This window comes from Culicoides brevitarsis, chromosome 1 (genome assembly GCF_036172545.1).
Source record: "Culicoides brevitarsis isolate CSIRO-B50_1 chromosome 1, AGI_CSIRO_Cbre_v1, whole genome shotgun sequence".
Classification (NCBI taxonomy): domain Eukaryota; kingdom Metazoa; phylum Arthropoda; class Insecta; order Diptera; family Ceratopogonidae; genus Culicoides; species Culicoides brevitarsis.
The window spans coordinates 18,781,043-18,799,223 of record NC_087085.1 but is presented as its reverse complement, the minus strand read 5'-3'; the positions used below and the strand labels follow the sequence as shown (position 1 = coordinate 18,799,223).

Genomic DNA, 18,181 nt, shown 5'->3' with positions numbered 1-18,181 from the left:
TAAATCAAATATAAATATGAAAAAATTAAAATTTTGATTTCAATGAAAAAAGTTTAATAAAAAATAAAATTATTTTAAAAAATGTTCATTTTCAATTACCAAATTTATTTTAATAATTTTGATATAAATTAAATTTTAATTATTTAAAAAAAATCATTTTAGTAATTTTTTTTATCAAAATTCTTATTTAAATACCGTTTTTTATAATTTCTTCCATTAATTTAAGTACTTTTCAAAAATTTAGAAAATTTATACGATTTTTTTTAATTTTTGGAAAATTATACGAAATTTAAAAAATTTAAATTCAAAATCAAAATTTAAATTTAAAATTTTTATTAAACTAATTTTTAATTTTAAAAATATATTTTTTTAATTTTAATATTTTTTTTATTAAAAAAATTATAATTTTAATTTTTTTTAATTTTAATAAAATCATTTTAATTTTAAATATTTTTTTAATAATTAAATATTAATATTTAAAAAAAATTAAATAAAAAAAATATTTTATTTTATTTATTTTTAAATAATAACATTTTTTTTAATTTTTTAAAATTGCTGAAAATTCTGAAAAAATCTTAAATTTTGGTTAATTTTTTAAAATGTTGCCTCTTTGATTTTCGACACTTAAAAAAATTAAAATAAATTTTGAAAGACCTAAATTAATTTTTATTTGTCTAGTAGTCAATGTCCATTCATTACTTAGTATTCATATTGTGCAATTTCTTTACAAGACAAGTTCATGAGCTGAAATTATTTTGTGAAATGCGAATTAAAACTTGTGACGACACACACACACGGGATATCGTAATTGAAGTGTCATATAATTCCTCCTAGGCTTGGATTGTCGTGAAGTCGTGTTTTGAGCTAATTCTTTACGTATAAAAAGTAAGGGACAGTAGCGAAAAAAGCTCAGTTTTGATTGTGACGCTTATTGGCGCGGAATGTGAACAATATGAAAAATTTAATTTTTTTCGCGACTTTCGTTTTTTTCGTTTCTGCCGCAAAACGGGACGTGCACGAAATATTTGGCGCCTCCTACGGAGCTGCTTTCTTCCAACCGAGCGTTCAAATTTTCCCAACTTTGCAGGAAACGAGTTCAGCGTTGCCGGAAATTATCGTGAATCGCAATGCGCGACCTTTGGATCCGCGAAGCAATCGAAACGGCGGATATTTTATCAATCGACCGAGTATTCCGTTCAATCCAACGCAAAGACCGCAAGCAGATCCGGAAGTGATTAACGAATATTTGCCGCCAAGTACGAGCACGGAACGCGTTTTTAATGATTATTTGCCTCCGCCAGTGCCATCAACGACGCCATTGCCGCCACAACTGGATGAAGGATATTTTTACGATCCCCCGGATAATTCGTACATTCCGCCAGCGAGTGGTCCAAATGTGCCACGTACTGCAAAAGACTTGGATTTTTTCCGTTCTGTGCCAAATTCTTTGAATCGCATGCAAGTCGAGCTCAAAGAAATGAACTGCATGGCAAATCCAAGTGGATATTTCAAAGCTCAGTTGCGGATTCACAACAATATCGACACTTTTCCCGTCGTCGAGCACGACACAAATGACCCGCGATGCGAAATTCAAACTTTACGATCGCAATCGTTGATTAATATTGTCTCCGATGACTTTAATCGATGCGGAATTTACAGTTGTGGCAGTGATTTGTGTTTGCGAGTGCGTTTTCCGTTGATTCGAGGATTGAGGACACGAGATGATCTGACTTTGACACTTCAATGCAAATTGCTTGCAAGAGTCGCTGAAAAAACGCATAGTATCAAGTTGGGAATAAATTTGAATCAAAATCAGGGAAGAAGTAGCAGTGATGGGAATAATGGAGGCGTTGTGGCTCAAGGAGGAGGAAATCAGCAGTTTCGAAGTCAAGTAGGACTTTTTAGGAAATCAGATGAAAATGGGTTTAGTCAAGCTTTGACGAGTGGCAGTGCGGTTCAGTTGGGCGAGGAGTTGATGTTGAGAGCACAAGTGAGAGCTGGAGATGGTAAGATTTATTTTTTTTAGTTTAAAAATATTTTTGAGTATTTAAATATTTCGTCTTTTGTCTTCAATGAAATTTTCAGTTTAAAAATAATTAAAAAAAATTAAAAAAAAAATAAAATAAAAAATATTCGAAAATTTTTGGAGAATTAAAAAAAATTTATCATCATTTTATAAAAAAATTAATTTACTTTCAAAGCTTAAAAAATTATTTAACTGTGACAATTTAAATATAGAAAAAAAATAAAAGCTTTGAATATATAACATAAATTAAATGATTAGTTTTATCAGAAATCATGCCGAAAAAAGTAAAATTTTAAAAATTTTTTTCAAGTCAAAAAAAAAAAAAAAATAATAATAATAATATGTGAAATGGAGTTTTTTTTAAAATGACAAAAAATTCTTGAATCTGATAATTAATTAAGCAAAATTTATCAATTTATTAAAATTTATTAATTTTATTTAAGTCCATGATGTTAATTATTAAAAATTGTCACAATTTGAGATTTTTCTATATTTTTTTTCAATAAATAATTTTAGTTATAAAATTCAATTTAAATATGTGAAAAATTAACTTTAAATCTTCAATTTTTTTCCAAAATAAAAAAAAATGTACTTTTCAAAATTGTTTGAATTTTTTTTAATGAAATATGTAACTTTTGTTAGGTATTTAATGTATGTACTTTTTTTTATTATAAATTATTTTTTAATTTTTTTAAACTTTAACTTAAATTTCGATTAAATAATTTATTTTTTGATTAATTTTTAAAAAAAATAAAGTTTTCTCTTAAATTTTTTTTTTAATATAAATTTTAAAACAAATTTGAAATAATTTCAGAAAAATCCTTGAAATTTCTTGTTTTTTCATAGGTTGGAACTACACTCGAATATCAGACATTGCTCTCCAACGCTTTTCACCGCAAGGAGAACTTTTAAATTCCGTAAATCTCGTTTCGCCCAACGGATGTCTAAATCACTTGATGCGAAACGTTTGTCCGCACGAACCGGTCTTCGAACCTCCCTTGGGCTACAAATTCGGTTTCAAAGCCTTCATGTTCCAGGGCATGAAAAGCGGAGACGAACTCGTGATGAATGTCAAGCTCAACGGATGTTTATATAAACGTGATTGTCTTGTGGTACGAAAAACAAAAATTATCTCTTCGAGTCTTGCATAATTTTCAAGTGAATACTTTAAAATTTTTTTTTCATGTAAATAATGTAAACAGGAAGCAAGATGCCAGCACGCGCGCGGAAAACGTGAAACAACAAACGAAACAAAAACCGACGTGGATGATGCGAAGATATTTCCGATTGAAACGGCACACCTGATGTTCCGGGTCGAGCTGCCAGATGACGAGGAGTCAGAATATGCAGCGCGCACGATAAACTACACGCTAAATTCTTATCAAGTGAGCACTTTAACTGCCACCGGTCTTATCTGCGGCATTGGTGGCTTGATACTAATTGCACATTTTATCAAGAACTATGCGCGATACAAAGAGTTTGCATGAAGGAACGAGCATCTCGAGTGGACGTTCGTTCAACTTCGATGCGCTCAAGAGTTATTTATGAAGAGCGACAAGAATTAATTAACGGCGTTGTCGATAAGAGCGAAAAAAAATCTTACACCTAGTCAAAGCATAAATGCAGCAGCTGCAAAAAGCAACAAGTAGCAACATCATAGAGAGACAGAGAGAATAGATAAAGCCAATAATTTATGGCAAATATTTGTTTCAAAGAGAGATATCTAATTTAAGCAAAATTATATTAATATTATTATTATAATCATTATATTTAACCGCAGCTATGAAAATACACGTTATAGCGACATTTATCTTTTCTTTTGGTTTGTTTACCGGAGTAATTACATAGTTAGGTCCAATTATTGTGTTTAGAGTTGTGTTCTGGCGCAGCTTTAAAGGCGAATGCAAAGTAAACATTTTTCGCAGTTCGTTAACATAACTAACAAACTTACTTTGCATGCTCTCGCGAAGGAGGTGTATTATGACTATTTATTGAATAAACAATTGAACGTGAATGCGAGTAAATTGAACACTTAATTACGATGATTGAGGAAGGTGATGATAGTGGTGAATAATTTAGTTTTCGCGTACTCGAAGGCAAACGCTAGTCAAAGAGCTGCCATTTCACAAGATAATTAAGCAATTTCAGAATGAAAGTTAAATTAAAAATGCTCTTACATGGTTTAGAGACGTCTGTCTGTTAAATATATGAGTTTTCAAAATGCTTTAGTTGAGTATTTTTCATGAAATTGTGATGTAAGTTTTGAAAGCAAGACTCAAGCTCAAAGATTAGAAATGAAAAAATGCTAACAATCTCTGAAAGTTTGAATTTTTCTAAGTTTCGTCTTATTTATGTAAAATATAACAAGCTCTGGCAAGTGCAGTTTTAAAAATAATTCTGATTTTGTCCTATTTTCTTTTCCCAAAATTGCAAATTAATAATGGTGTGTTAATATTCAAAATGGTCAGTTAGAGCCTCTTTAATATAAATAAAATTTCTTCCATTTATTTTTTTAACATCTGGATATTTATGATCTGATTGATTTTGAGCCTTATTTTATGTATAGTTTTGGTTAAAACTAAACTCTTTGTGGTTCGACTTCAATACTATTTATATTCAACAACCTCCAACAACGACAATGATAATTGATCTTTCTTCATTTCGTTCTTCATTTCATTATTTAATATAATCTTGATTGTTCTAGGTATGCTGTCCTTTGCTGATTTTTTCTTGTCCGTAAACAAAAATTATCCAACAATTCTTCTGCTGTAAATTCGTTTGCCACTTTTTTCAATACCCATCAGGTCTTTGTTGGCAGTGCACATTCATCGAATTTTTTAAGGTTACATTAAGCATCCTTGTTTTATTCGGCTTTTTTGATTCGTATTATCTTAGTTATTCTTCCTTATGATTTTGATTTATATTGTGTCAAGTGATCATTGTATATTTAAATTTGGTTACTTAAAATACTTTGATTTAATTTAAAAATATCATAAAATTTTTAAGTATGAATAGAGTGAAAGTTGTTGTAAAATTTTATTTTTGAATATCTTTAATTTTTTTTCAAAATCAAATATTCATTTGTAAATGAAAATAGCAATTTTCTAATTTTTTTAAATTAATTCAAGTACCTAATCTAATGTAAATTTTTGAAAAAAATATTAAAGAATTGAAAATTTTCAGCCCTTATTAGGATTTGATAAAAATTAAAAAATGCGCTCACATTTATTAATTATTATTCAACAAAAAAAAAATGAATGCAACTTTTTTTTACAATTATCGTTCAATCACAAACGATACCATAAAAAATTCTTTGATTGACTGAAATTCATGAATAATTAATGGAGTAACATGGCTTTTTATGGTTAATTTGTAGAAAAACACATGCTCAAAGTAATCCATTATGGTGTAAAAATTCAAAAGGAATCTAGGTTAATAAAATATATAAATAATGCACACTCACAAAAAAACTGGTGTGAATTACTGCCAATCTCAATTCCAAGCGAGACAACCATTTCCATATCATCAATAACAATTTGAGCAATTTACAGATTTTCCTTTAAAAACAATACAAACAAAAATAACACAAAGACCATGTTTACAACTATCACAATGCTCTTAATTAAGACATTAAATGTGTGCATTGTCGTCGTCCATCTATTCCGTTTAGTTTGCGAATTCCATTAATTGTCATATGAATAAATATGAAGTTGATCGATGTCTCTATTAGGGTTTATTTGATATCTGCCTGTAAATGGAAATGCGTCGATTTACATAAAATGTTGATACAAGTTGAAGCACAAAACGAAAAAAATTATCGGGAATCGAGTTACAGTCGTCAAAATGTGCTAACGTAGGAAACTTGAGATACATTTTTTTGTTTATTCTTATCGCATGAAGGACGGCTTTGTCCGAATTTTCTCATGTTTAAACAGGAAACAGTCGTCGAGGCACGTACACTAATTAATATATAAAATCTTTTTGTATCGTCTAACAAATCATTTGTGCAAATAACATGGGTCAGTCAACATTTTTCCCAATACTCTCGTCAATTTTCGCCATTGTATCTTGTGGCAACGATTTTTTCGACGAACAAAAAACCTCCGACTACAAAGTGCCACTTACCGAATTATGTAGCTTTAATTATTTGCAGTGGAAGGAATTACCGGAAAATTCGTTGTACGTGCCAACGGCTTGCGTTCCGCGCGCCATCGAAAAAGTCGGAAATCGGATGTTCATTACGACGCCACGTTGCACTGGCGTACCCGTGACGCTGTCTGTATTCGATATCGATGAAATTGTCGATAACAAGTGTCCGCAATTAAGTGCTTATCCGTCCGTTGAGGCAAACAAAATTTACGTCGGCTCTAATAACATCATAAATGTCCAGGGATTTGCTGTGGATCAGTGCGCGAAAGGACAACGTTTGTGGCTTTTCGATACGGGAGTCATGGAGACGCGCTATGGCCCAACAGTGATTGAGGAACCAGCGATAATTGTCATTGATACAAATTGTAATCAGATTGTGAGGCGGAAAGAACTGCCAACGAGATTTTATTCCGTCAAAACGGTGCAAGGATTCACGAATGTTGTGGTAAATACAGCGATGGATTGTTCAAATACCTATGCCTACATCGTCAATAGCTTGGATGGGACATTGACAGTTTATTCGTACAAAGATGATACTTTTTGGCAGTTTTATAGTACGTTATTCAATATGAACGCATATCCCGATAGTCTGTTCCAGGTAAAGACTTTGAATGGAACGAACGTTCATTATCAACTCGATGCGAATCTCTGGCATTTAACTGTCGATTATGTGAGCCAAAAATTGATTTTTAGTGCCAGATCTAGGTGAGAATTTCTTATGATTTGAGTTGTTTTAATTTAAATTAAAATAATTTTTCATTTTAACAGCAAGCATCTCTTCACTATTCCTCTAAAAATCGTTCACAACCAAAGAGCTTCTCTCAATGCTCGTGAATTATACGACATCAAATACTTGGGTAAATTAAATGCACGAGGACAGTCTTCTGCTTTTGAGCTGCTGCCAGGATTTAAAACAGTTTTTGGCATTCAAGAGCAAAATTATGGCATTTTTTGTTGGAATTATCGAAAATTTCTAAGTGACAATGAGGTTAAACTAGTAGCTGGTGATCCAGAGCTACTTCCGTTTTTGGTAGATATGATAGTAGATGGCTCCGATGGATCTGAAGATCAAGAATTAATAGTGCTCAGTAATAATAAGGCAGGAATCGTTGCTGATGACTTTTACATGGGCGTAGAAAATTTTAGAATATTCACCGTAAGTGTTAGAGAAATTTTAGAAGAATATCCCGAATGTGGTGCTCCTTGCTTTGACCTTGCGTCGAATGATAATTAATGTTATAAAATAAAAGTTATTTATTTATTTAATTTATTCGAAATAGCGATGATTTGAGCTAACTGATTGGGTTAGGTACTTTTTTATATCAACACTAACGGACAAAAGACCGGGCATTGCTTAATTTATCACCATTTGACAAAAAACAGGTCTTATTGACAACTCGGAAGGTTAAATTGACCCATAAAAGAATTTTGTGATCCCTTAAGGTTTTAATTTGTTTTGTTAATATTTCAATCTGATCCCCTAAGTAAGAAATCAACCTGATTCTCTTTCAAGTTGGTCTCTAGATGATTTACTTGAAAGGGAATCAGGTTGATTTCTTAAAAGATCAGATTGCATTTCAGAGTCAATTTGACCTCCCGAGGAGTTAATTTGATCCCTCAAGCAATCAGTCCGACCCATTTTTTGCCCACAGCACATTTTATACCACACTGAATCTTGTTCTTGGTAAGATATCACAGATAATGGTTTCAGTCTATCGTTACTTCTCAATTCGTATGGTTGTAATTCACCGACTCTCTCAACGTTCACTGTCAGGTAATTCGGGAGTAGATTCTTCCATGCCTTATATATAATGACTAAAAGGTTGAAGCAAATACGGTGCCAGGTATTTAACAATTCAGTTTAACATGTCTCTTATTTTACTGCATCTATTTCCTTGCGTCAAAATTCTCAGAGCTCAATTTTTGTATTATTAAAAATATCTCAATCTCGTCTTTCTTACTCAAATTGCTTAATGGTCTCACTTAGACCACAAGCGGGGATTGCATTACTTTGCGTGATTTGAGGTTAAAAAGAAGCTCTTTTTGTGCGATAAAAAATCACAAAATTAATCCATTCTGTCAACATTGTCGTAAAACCGTGTCATCACAACTAATTACATAACTCATAACACCCAATGAATAGTAATTGTTTCGATTTTATTGATCAATTATGACAGCTCACCAATATTGTGCTCGGTAGTACTTTATTTATTGGTGCAGGAGAGAGAGAAAAAAACAATATCGAATAAATTTAATCAAGTGCATGATGATCGCATTAAAAGGCAGTAACGTTGATTTCACTCGCCACAGCGAATGCCATCACATGGTGCGATCATATGTCATGTTTCAATTCAATTGAAAAAATTTAATAAATTCGCCATTAAAGGTATTAGCTGACATAACAGAAATAATTTATGTGACGTTGATTTGAGAGTGACTGTAATAATATTGAAACTGTTCGCTTTGGCAAAAAGAGATCTATGCACTGCTGCAAATCAGGCGCCCTTTAATTAACACTAGTAACGGTAACTCAATCCACTCAATCTCGAGTTGTTAGATGCACATTTTTTCACAATCTGCCGCACTACCGCAGCAGCAGCAAATCGTTAATCAATTTTAAAAACGAAACATTCGTTCAAAGACACCTCTTGTTTGTAATTCCAGTAGCACACGAAATATTATGTTACTACAACAACAACAACAAACGTATCTTGTTACCTTTTGATTCACTGAATACATTTTTCTACTTTTTAATTGCCAATTGATTACACGTTACTATGCATTTTTTCTCTTGGATTTATTTATTTACTTGTCGTTTAATTAAACGTTTTATGAAGTCCATTTGTGTGAAATGAACGATTTTCTGGTCTCTGTTTAACACTTTTTTTCATATTTAATAATTTATCGGTAATAAAAAAAAAACTTTGCCGGAATAAATTTATCTCTTGATTAAAAGATTTTATCTGTTGCTTTCGCATTCAATTCAGTAGCTGAATAAATACATATTTTTGTTATTTAAATTGTTACGAATCTTGTTAAATTTATGTTAATTGAGTTTGGCGAATGAATTTCATGATTTTCGACAAAAAGGCGTTTGGTAAATAGCACGGGGCGGAGACTTGTTTATTTAGTATCAGAGAGCAAAATAACAAATTGGAAAAATTGTTTTGGTATATCTAGTTTTATGGAATTGTGAATATGATTCCATAGAATTAAGAAAACATTAGGTAAGAAACTATTTAAGCTTCAAATTTTACGAGATTAAAACGAGCTAAAACTTTTAATTCTAATGTTACGAACTTAAGCTTGAAAAAAATAAAACCCAATCAAATTTAAAAAAACTTATTGATTCTTAAACTTAAAGTTAAGGTCAAAAAAGTCTTTTAAGTCAGAAGTTTCAATTTGTTACATAAAATGAAGTTTAAGTCTCTTAAACCATGTTTTTTTTTTCAACGTTTTCTAATTTCTTTCCAAGAAAAACATATGTTAAAATTTAAGCTTAAACTTGAGTAAAAAGTTATAGAATATTTTTTTTACCTAAGAGGCTTTTGATACAAGCTTAGGGTTAAAAATGAGAAGATACTTAGTTTTTATCCAAGCTTTAGAGCGAAATATCATTTCAATTTTTTTTTCATTCTTTGTTGTCCAACTTTGACAAATTTGCCGTGATTCTCTCCTAAAACATGTATTGTATAAAAAACACTATTAATTAAATTTCTCTAGAACTACAAACAAAGGTTGCACAAATTTCACTCATGTAATAATTTCTCCAAATATGATGTAAGTTTTCATTTTTTAAACGCTAAAAAAAATAAAATATTTTTTTTGGTCGTGCGTCTTGACGAAAAAAATATCAACAAAACAAGGTTTTTGTTTACTTATGGTTTCAAATAAAAGCAACGAGTTTTTTTCCACAGATCATCAGTTGACAATCATTGTTCTGAAATGTTCGTAAAACTGTTAATTGTCTCAGCAATATTTGCTGTGGGAATATCGGCACAACATCAAAAATATCGACAATTCCATGAAAAAAATAAAGTAGTGAACAAAGTGCCTGTACAAAAATTGTGCGAATACGAGGGAATTGAATGGGAACGAAAGCATCATCATCACGACCATGAAAGTGACGAATGTAGTTTGCACGGAAAATCGGGCAGTTACAAGATGGAAGTGAACATCCCAAGCAAATTCCAAGTGCACAATGGACGTCTTTATTTCAGTATTGAGCGTCGTCGTGGCGTGTATTCGACCCTAAACTATTTTGACATGATTGACATTCATCACGGAAAGTGTCCCAAAGCACAATGCTATCCCAATTGTGAGATGAATAGCTTTACAAAATGTCTCAATTCGACGTATTTGACAAATGTGAAAGACTTTGAGATCGATAGTTGTCACGATATGTGGGCTCTTGATTCAGGTCACTATACGGAATATGGTTACGCTGCCGGACAATTTGTTCAGAAGCCACGTTTATGCCGCATTGATTTACATAGAGATGAATTAAAAGAATGTTTTGAGCTTCCAGCTGAAGTTAATCATCCGGATACTGTGCTTGGCTTTACAAATCTTTTGGTAAATGCGAAGGAAGGATGTGACAAAAGATTCGTATATCTTTTTAACTCCCGAACAAGTGTAATTGTGGTATTTTCATTCCAAACCAAGAGCTTTTCCGTTTTCTACAACATTTATCTTCAAGCGGAACCTCAACTGACCAACTTTGAAATCACTCTTTCAGATTACTCCACCTACAGTTACGTCGTTGAAGATGGCGTTGCTGCTGTTTTGGGAAAAGATTCTCTCACATTGGCACCACGTGCTAACTTGAAAGTCTTTAACGTGCCATATTCATTTTTGCACAACCCAGCTAACACGAAACTGCAATACGATGTGAAAGACGAGGGAAGATACAAAAAATCTGTAGTTGGAACTCTCAATATGAATGGATTCACAAGTGCCATGGCGCAGTACGAGGGAAAAATCTTCAGTATTCAAGAACTGAATCACGCAATTGTTTGTTACAATGAAAATAAATCCCTAGATACGTCGCAGTTTTTGGTGCAAGACTCGAAATTTGCTTTTATCACGGACTTTTATTTGGATGTGGGATACAAACGCGTTCCAAAACTCTATTTCTTGTCAATTGACATGTTGGACATGAAGTACAACGAATTCAAATATGGCAAAGGTAGTTTTACTTTCTATTACTTTGATGTCAAAGAAGCACTTTGGCTCTATCCAGAATGTTTGGGATATTACAAAGAAGTGCCACATCATGTGAAGGAAAAAATTCACAAAGAATACGCTTGTGATCATGAATTTTCGCATCGCCACAAATTGGATAGTGATAGACATTATGGAGAAAATGATAAAGACGAAAAATGTTCTGACTGTAAGGAAAAAAAGAACGACTACCAAATAAGCAAAGAAGATGTTGATCATTACGAATTAAAATGTCCTAAATGTAAGGAAAATAAGGACAGCTTTAACAAGGATTGGAGATTTGATCATAATTTCAATGGCGATAAGAATTTTTACAATAATCATCATAGATTTAATGGAAAATATTCCTCATGGGATTCAAGACATAAAGATTTCAAGGATCACCATGATCGCAAAGATTACTCTGATCACAAAAATTACCACAAATTTGAAGATAAACATGAAAAATGTATTAATTGTGATTCAGTACATAAGGATCTCCATGATCATAAAGATCATTATGATCACAAATATCAACATAAATTTGAAGATAAACAAAAAGATCATTACAAATTTGAAGAAAAGTACGAAGATCATCACAAATTAGAAGATAAGCATGGAAAATGTACTTTCAATTGTGATTTAAAGCATAAAGATCACCATGATCACAAAGATCACCATGATCACAAAGATCATCACAAATCTGAAGATAAGCATGGAAAATGTACTTTTAATTGTGATTCAAAATGTAAAGATTGCAAAGATCGCCATGATCACAAATATCAACACAAATTTGAAGATAAACACAAAGATCAACATAAATTCGAAGAGAAAGAGAAAGATCATCACAAATCTGAAGATAAGCATGGAAAATGTACTTTTAATTGTGATTCAAAACATAAAGATTACAAAGATAATCACGATCACAAAGATCATCCCAAATCTGAAGATAAGCATGGAAAATGTACTTTTAATTGTGATTCAAAACATAAAGATTACAAAGATAATCACGATCACAAAGATCATCACAAATCTGAAGATAAGCATGGAAAATGTACTTTTAATTGTGATTCAAAACATAAAGATTACAAAGATCAATCATGATCACAAAGATCATCACAAATCTGAAGATAAGCATGGAAAATGTACTTTTAATTGTGATTCATCCCATCCCAAATCTGAAGATAAGCATGGAAAATGTACTTTTAATTGTGATTCAAAACATAAAGACTACAAAGAAAATCACGATCACAAAGATCTTCACAAATTTGAAGACATACACAAAGAATATCTCAAATTTGAGGAAAAGTACCACCACAAGCTTAAAGACTATGGAAAGCAACAGGACAAACACTATGAAGGACGCCATGATTTCTTATATCCCACCATTCATCTTGACCACAAAGCATTTAAATGCCCAAAAGAATACGAAAAACATGTTGCTAATTTTCAACAAAAACCTTATCGTCTGCCTTTGTATACTCACTTTAAAAACGAAAATTAACAATATTTAAGTTATCTTTTGTAATGTTCAACTACTTAATAAAAAAAACGGAAAAATAAGCCATTTCCTTTCATTTAATGATGATATTCCGATGACGTTCAGAGTAATTTCTCAGGTTTGCATACACAGTAGATTTAATGATGATCTACGCATATAAAAGACAACACCTTATCACGAATATCCCATTTCGCAATGATATTGCTGACAAGCATGATACTGTAACTTTAGGGCAAATTACACTCGAGTTGACAGCATCATGTTGTTTTAATGTTATTTCGTTATTATTTCTTTATGATTATTATTTTAAACGAGCAAGAACGTGAACTGGTTCAGTATTTAATTATAATTTTTTTTTCGTTGCCTGTCTTTCTTTCTCTTTATCTCGCAGAATGGCATGACAATGATTTTTATTTCATTACATTTAATAAATTTACAGCGTATCACACACTATTGGCGCGCGGCTCCGCAATAGAAAATTAAAAGCTGATAAAATTGCACATTGATATCATGTTGCGAGCACATAATCATTTTATAGATATTTTTTTTTTACATATAACATTATATCGATAGACTATAATTAAGAGCGATTAAAAGACTATAAAACTATCATGTAAATGACTCAATAAGAGGGGCGCGAGTTTGTTTTTGTGAATTTATAATCATAATCACATGCATCAGAGATACAATGAAAATCGCGAAAAAATGGGAGGTAACTTTGTATTTAATTTTTTTTGTCTCGGAGGTTTTTTATATGATAGGTATTTAAAAAAAAAATTATAAAAAAAATTGTCTGTCTGTTTTTAAATTATTTTTTTCAAATATCATAAAATTTTTGAAATATTTTCAAGAAATAAATTTTTTCATAATATTTATATAATTTTATTTATTTAATTCTTAAAAAAAAATATAATTAAATAATAAAAAAAATAAATTGACTCTAGTCAAAATTTTATAAAAATTCTTAGGTTCAAATAAAAAAAAAACAAAAAAATTAAATAAATTAAATTAATTAATTAATTAATTAATTTAAATGATTATTTAACTTTAATTTTAATTAAAAAATTAAATTTATATTTTTTTAAAATTAAAATTAAGTTTAAACTGGATTAAATAATAAAAAAATTAATACATAACAATTTAGGAAAATTTTAATTATTTATTAAAATATTAATAATTTTAATTCTAATTTCACAAAAATCTCCAGATAAAAAATATTAAAAATGCGATTCAGTTACTTGCTCTGTTATCATTTTACATCAGATTACATTTTTGTGATACAAAGTCGTTGTAAAAATATTTAATTTACACTCTTGTAGATGGATCGTGACAACAAAGCTTGCATCTGATTATCATTTTGACATGTTTGATCAGTGATCAGCTAGAGGGCATCATCGCCTCTTACATTTTCAGAGCAGAAACCGAGGAGGGTTAATTGATTTTTATTTTGCATATTAATTGATTTAATTAATTTCAAGCTCTCATATTATTTTTTTCACCGCATTAAATATTCATATTAATTTATGAACATTAGGTTAACATGATTTTATTGGAAAAATTTTAATGAATGTGTCTTGAAGGGACTGTGTTACCAATTTATTTTTATCCAATCGCAACCAATCTGTGTTCAGGAACAATAAATTTTAAAAGTGTTTCATGTTAATTTTTGTTTTTGTGCATTTTTATTGGAAAAAAGACATTTTTATGGTTGTCCGTAATGAAAAAAAGCGCAAAAAATAATAAAATGCACTTTTGCGTTTTGCATTAAACGCGAGATGGAGTCTAAAACTACTAATTTAAACAATATATTGACGTTATCGATCGATGTTAGTCATGCAAATTTCATGCATGAAACTTTTAATTCAATTTTTTGTCGTATTCCATTTGTGGGATTGTGCAAACCCATAAAGCAAAGAAAGAGTTAAGAGATACATGCTTTATAAATGTAAATATTCTTGTTAACTGACAAGTCACAATATTCATGTGCATGCAAATATTAATTATTATCTTCGTATGCGAATGAAAATGTTTGCACGCTGCTCACATAATTAATGTCAAACTTAATTAAAGCTCGATTAGGCGACTAAATTTAATTTTTTGGCTTTTTGTTGCATCAATTTTACATTAAAATAATTTTTTATTCTCATAGTTTAAAAAATTAAAAACTTTAATTAAAATTAAAATAAATTAAATTAAACTTTATTCAAATATAAAAGTTAATTTAAAATTTAATTAAAAAATTTTTAAATAAAAGTTAATTAAAATAAAATTGTAATTTTTTAAATTTAAATTATTTTAAAAATGAATTAAAATATAAATTAAATTATTTAAAAAAAAACAGACTTCAAAACATTTTATTTTTTTTAAATTTAGGCCGTTCCAAATTTTTTCCGATGTTTTTGTCCCAAAACATTTTTTTCAAAAAAAATTAAAAAAAAAGTTTTGAAATTTTTCATTAAAATAACAAAATTTGAAAAGTTTTATTTAAATATTTTAATGTTTTTTAATTTACTTTTTATTGAATGATTTAAAATCTGAAAGTATTTCAAGTTAAAAATTTTAACAAAAAAATTTCATAAAAATAACTTTCAAAAAATTTTGAAAAGAAATTTTTTGTAAAAAATAATTAAAGAAGAAAATATTTAAAATACAATTTTCAAAAAAAAAAAAAAATTAAAAAAATTAAAATTCATTAAAAAAGTCGGAAAAGAAAATGGTCAATTTTTAAAAAATCTAACAGACTTTATTGGATTTTTTTTTTTAAAAAAACATTTGTTTGGAGCGGCCTTAATGAAATATTTTATTTTTTAATTTTTTAGTGTTATTTTAAAATTCTTAAACTGGATTTTTAAGATTTTCCATTTTTTAAAAAATATTTTGTTATTTTAATTTTTTTTAATTTTAAATTTAATTAATTTTTATTTTTTTTTTATTTTTCCATCGTGAAAAAATTGGAGGCGGGGAAGTTAACAAAAAGTCAAATAATTAATTTTATTCACCTTTCAAACACAGATTGGCGTCAATTGAAAGAAATGCAATTTAATTAACGTTCATGTTTATTTCTAAAAAAAAATCTTATCTCAACCTATTTTCTAGTGCACGTATTATATGGATAGTCTAAATAACGGTGCCCTTTGTGATATCCCAAGCATTCCGGATTTAGCCTTTCAACTTCTTCCAGATCCACAACACTTATGACGAAATTTTTCTTTTTCTTATCAAATCCATTGACTTTGATGTCAACTAAGTTATTGGAAAGCAAATAAAGTTCTCTGTTATCGGGATGTTGGTGATAAAAATCAATGCTTGTCAAATGAGCGAGTTTTTCAGGATCAACAGACAAAACTTGAAGCGTTTCTTCGGTAACTTCGAATTTTTTGTTGGCACAAACAAGCGCATGTCGCTCCGGTTGGATGAAATAAAGAACATTTTTGTGTCGAAGGAAGTCGTAAGTGTGTCCATTTGGGTTGTAAGTACCAACGTCTGAGATGTCAAACGTCGTTTCAGGCATAAATTCGTTCATTTTGTCGTCCAACGTGCTGTACGAGACGTAATAAAGATCATCGCTCGCCTTGGCACTCACAAAAAGTCCATATTTGTCGGAAGTTCCGCTGAAAACGCCGTCGCGAGATACAAATTTGTGCTCTTTATGATGCGGTAAGTTGAAAGTGAACAAACTTTGAGATGGCTCGGCTTTGAAAAGAGCTGCTCGGATACCCCAAAATTTATTTTCCTTTTCAGAATAGACGACAATTGTGGCACTTGCTGCATTAAAAATGTACACAAAATCATTTTTGTCGCCATCTTCCTTCACTTCGATGGCGTTCAAGCCAAGTTGGTTTCCAGCGTTGTAAAGTCGCGTCGGGAAAGATGAGCAAAATTTCTGTGATGGTGTTGCCAAAGAGACGTCATACAAGCAAAGACGTGGTGCACGATGAAAAACTGGCGTCGATTCGTTCAAAAAATAAGCTCCAATGTCAAGCACCCACGCTTTTTTATCTCGCGTGAACTGAATATCGCGAACATTTATCAAATAATTCACATCGTCATCGGGACATTTTCCCAATTCGGCCAATTGATTCCGGGCGCAATTGCGGAAACACTTCAATTTCGGACATTCTTTGTTTTTGCCAACGTCACACAGGTCAAAATAACTCAAGGACGAGTAAACGCCGACACTTCGTTCGATGACGACATAGGCACGTCCATTGTAAAGACGCAATTTTGTCGGGATATTCTTCTCTGCGATGTAATTTCCTTTGTCGCCATGTAAATTGCACGGACTTTCGTCATTTCGATGTTCCAAACCAACCCAGTCGATTGTGTGCCAATGACAAAACTCGTAAAGTGGCACTTTGTTCACGACTTTTTGATGTTTCCAGGAATTTTGCTCTTCGTGAGATGACAGGGCAACGTGAAGAAGTGAAAGTATGATCGCGATAAGAAACATTTTTGAAGAGTGATGTAACTAGAAATTTGAGCTTTTTCTTATATACTCAAAAAATTTAATTAGATGTGCTCAAAAGTTAAAATTTTCCAGAATTTTAGTTAGTTTAAAACACGTTTCGTAGTTTTTTGTGTAAAAACTTGATTTTTTGCCGTTAGAATTGTTTAAAGGTACGTGCTATGAATGGAAAAATGTTAAAATAATTAGGTCAGGTTTGATATTGACCCTGTCAGAAAAATAAAAAAGTTGCATAATTCGTGTTTTATTTGTAAATAAGGCTGTTACAAATTTAATTTGAAATTTTTGTTCAAAATTAAAATAAAAAAATACCAATTTTTTCGATCCAACTTAGAAAAGTCGAAAATCTTTTAAAGAAAAATTTTAAAATTTAATCAAAAATGTTCGTTTTTTGTTTTTTTTTTAATAATTTTTAATTTTGAATAATTTATAATGTTTTTGAATAGTTCTTAAAATTTATTTGCACAAGATTAAATTTACTTTCTAAAATATTTGTTCAATAATTAAATTAAATTAATTTATTTTATATTTTTTTGGAAAAAAATAATGTTATTTTTTTAAACGGAAAAATTAATTGTCCCATAATAAACAATATGTAATTTAATTCAATAATAAATATTTTAGTTAGTCATTTTTTAACATTCAAAAATTTTAGCGATAATTATTTAGGTACATTAAATTACCTTATTTTATTTGATTTTTTTTATATACCTCTTTATTAAATTTTAAAATTCAATCTCCAAAAATACATAGATATTTTTCATAAAAAAAAGATATTTTGGTTTCGTTAATTAATTTTTTCGTCATCTAAATATTAATAATTTTAAAAGTCGAAATA

The 18,181-nt window shown here is 30.1% G+C and overlaps 4 protein-coding genes across 4 annotated transcripts in view; 2 read left to right on the top strand and 2 right to left on the bottom strand.

Moving 5' to 3' along the window:
- LOC134837395 (bcl-2-related ovarian killer protein) overlaps nucleotides 1-18,181 on the bottom strand; it is a 31,140-nt gene that overhangs the window by 1,382 nt on the left and 11,577 nt on the right. The window lies entirely within an intron of this gene.
- Nucleotides 953-3,513, top strand: LOC134837394 (uncharacterized). Its single transcript, XM_063852766.1, has 3 exons — nucleotides 953-2,006; nucleotides 2,873-3,138; nucleotides 3,229-3,513. Exons 1-3 carry the CDS (start codon nucleotides 953-955, stop codon nucleotides 3,511-3,513), a joined length of 1,605 nt encoding a protein of 534 aa, XP_063708836.1.
- Nucleotides 6,042-7,429, top strand: LOC134837393 (L-dopachrome tautomerase yellow-f2-like). Its single transcript, XM_063852765.1, has 2 exons — nucleotides 6,042-6,880; nucleotides 6,944-7,429. The coding sequence occupies exons 1-2, from the start codon at nucleotides 6,042-6,044 to the stop codon at nucleotides 7,407-7,409; spliced, it is 1,305 nt and encodes a 434-aa protein (XP_063708835.1). The 3' UTR covers nucleotides 7,410-7,429.
- On the bottom strand, nucleotides 15,964-17,328 carry LOC134837392 (uncharacterized). Its single transcript, XM_063852764.1, has one exon. The coding sequence runs from the start codon at nucleotides 17,326-17,328 to the stop codon at nucleotides 15,964-15,966; it is 1,365 nt and encodes a 454-aa protein (XP_063708834.1).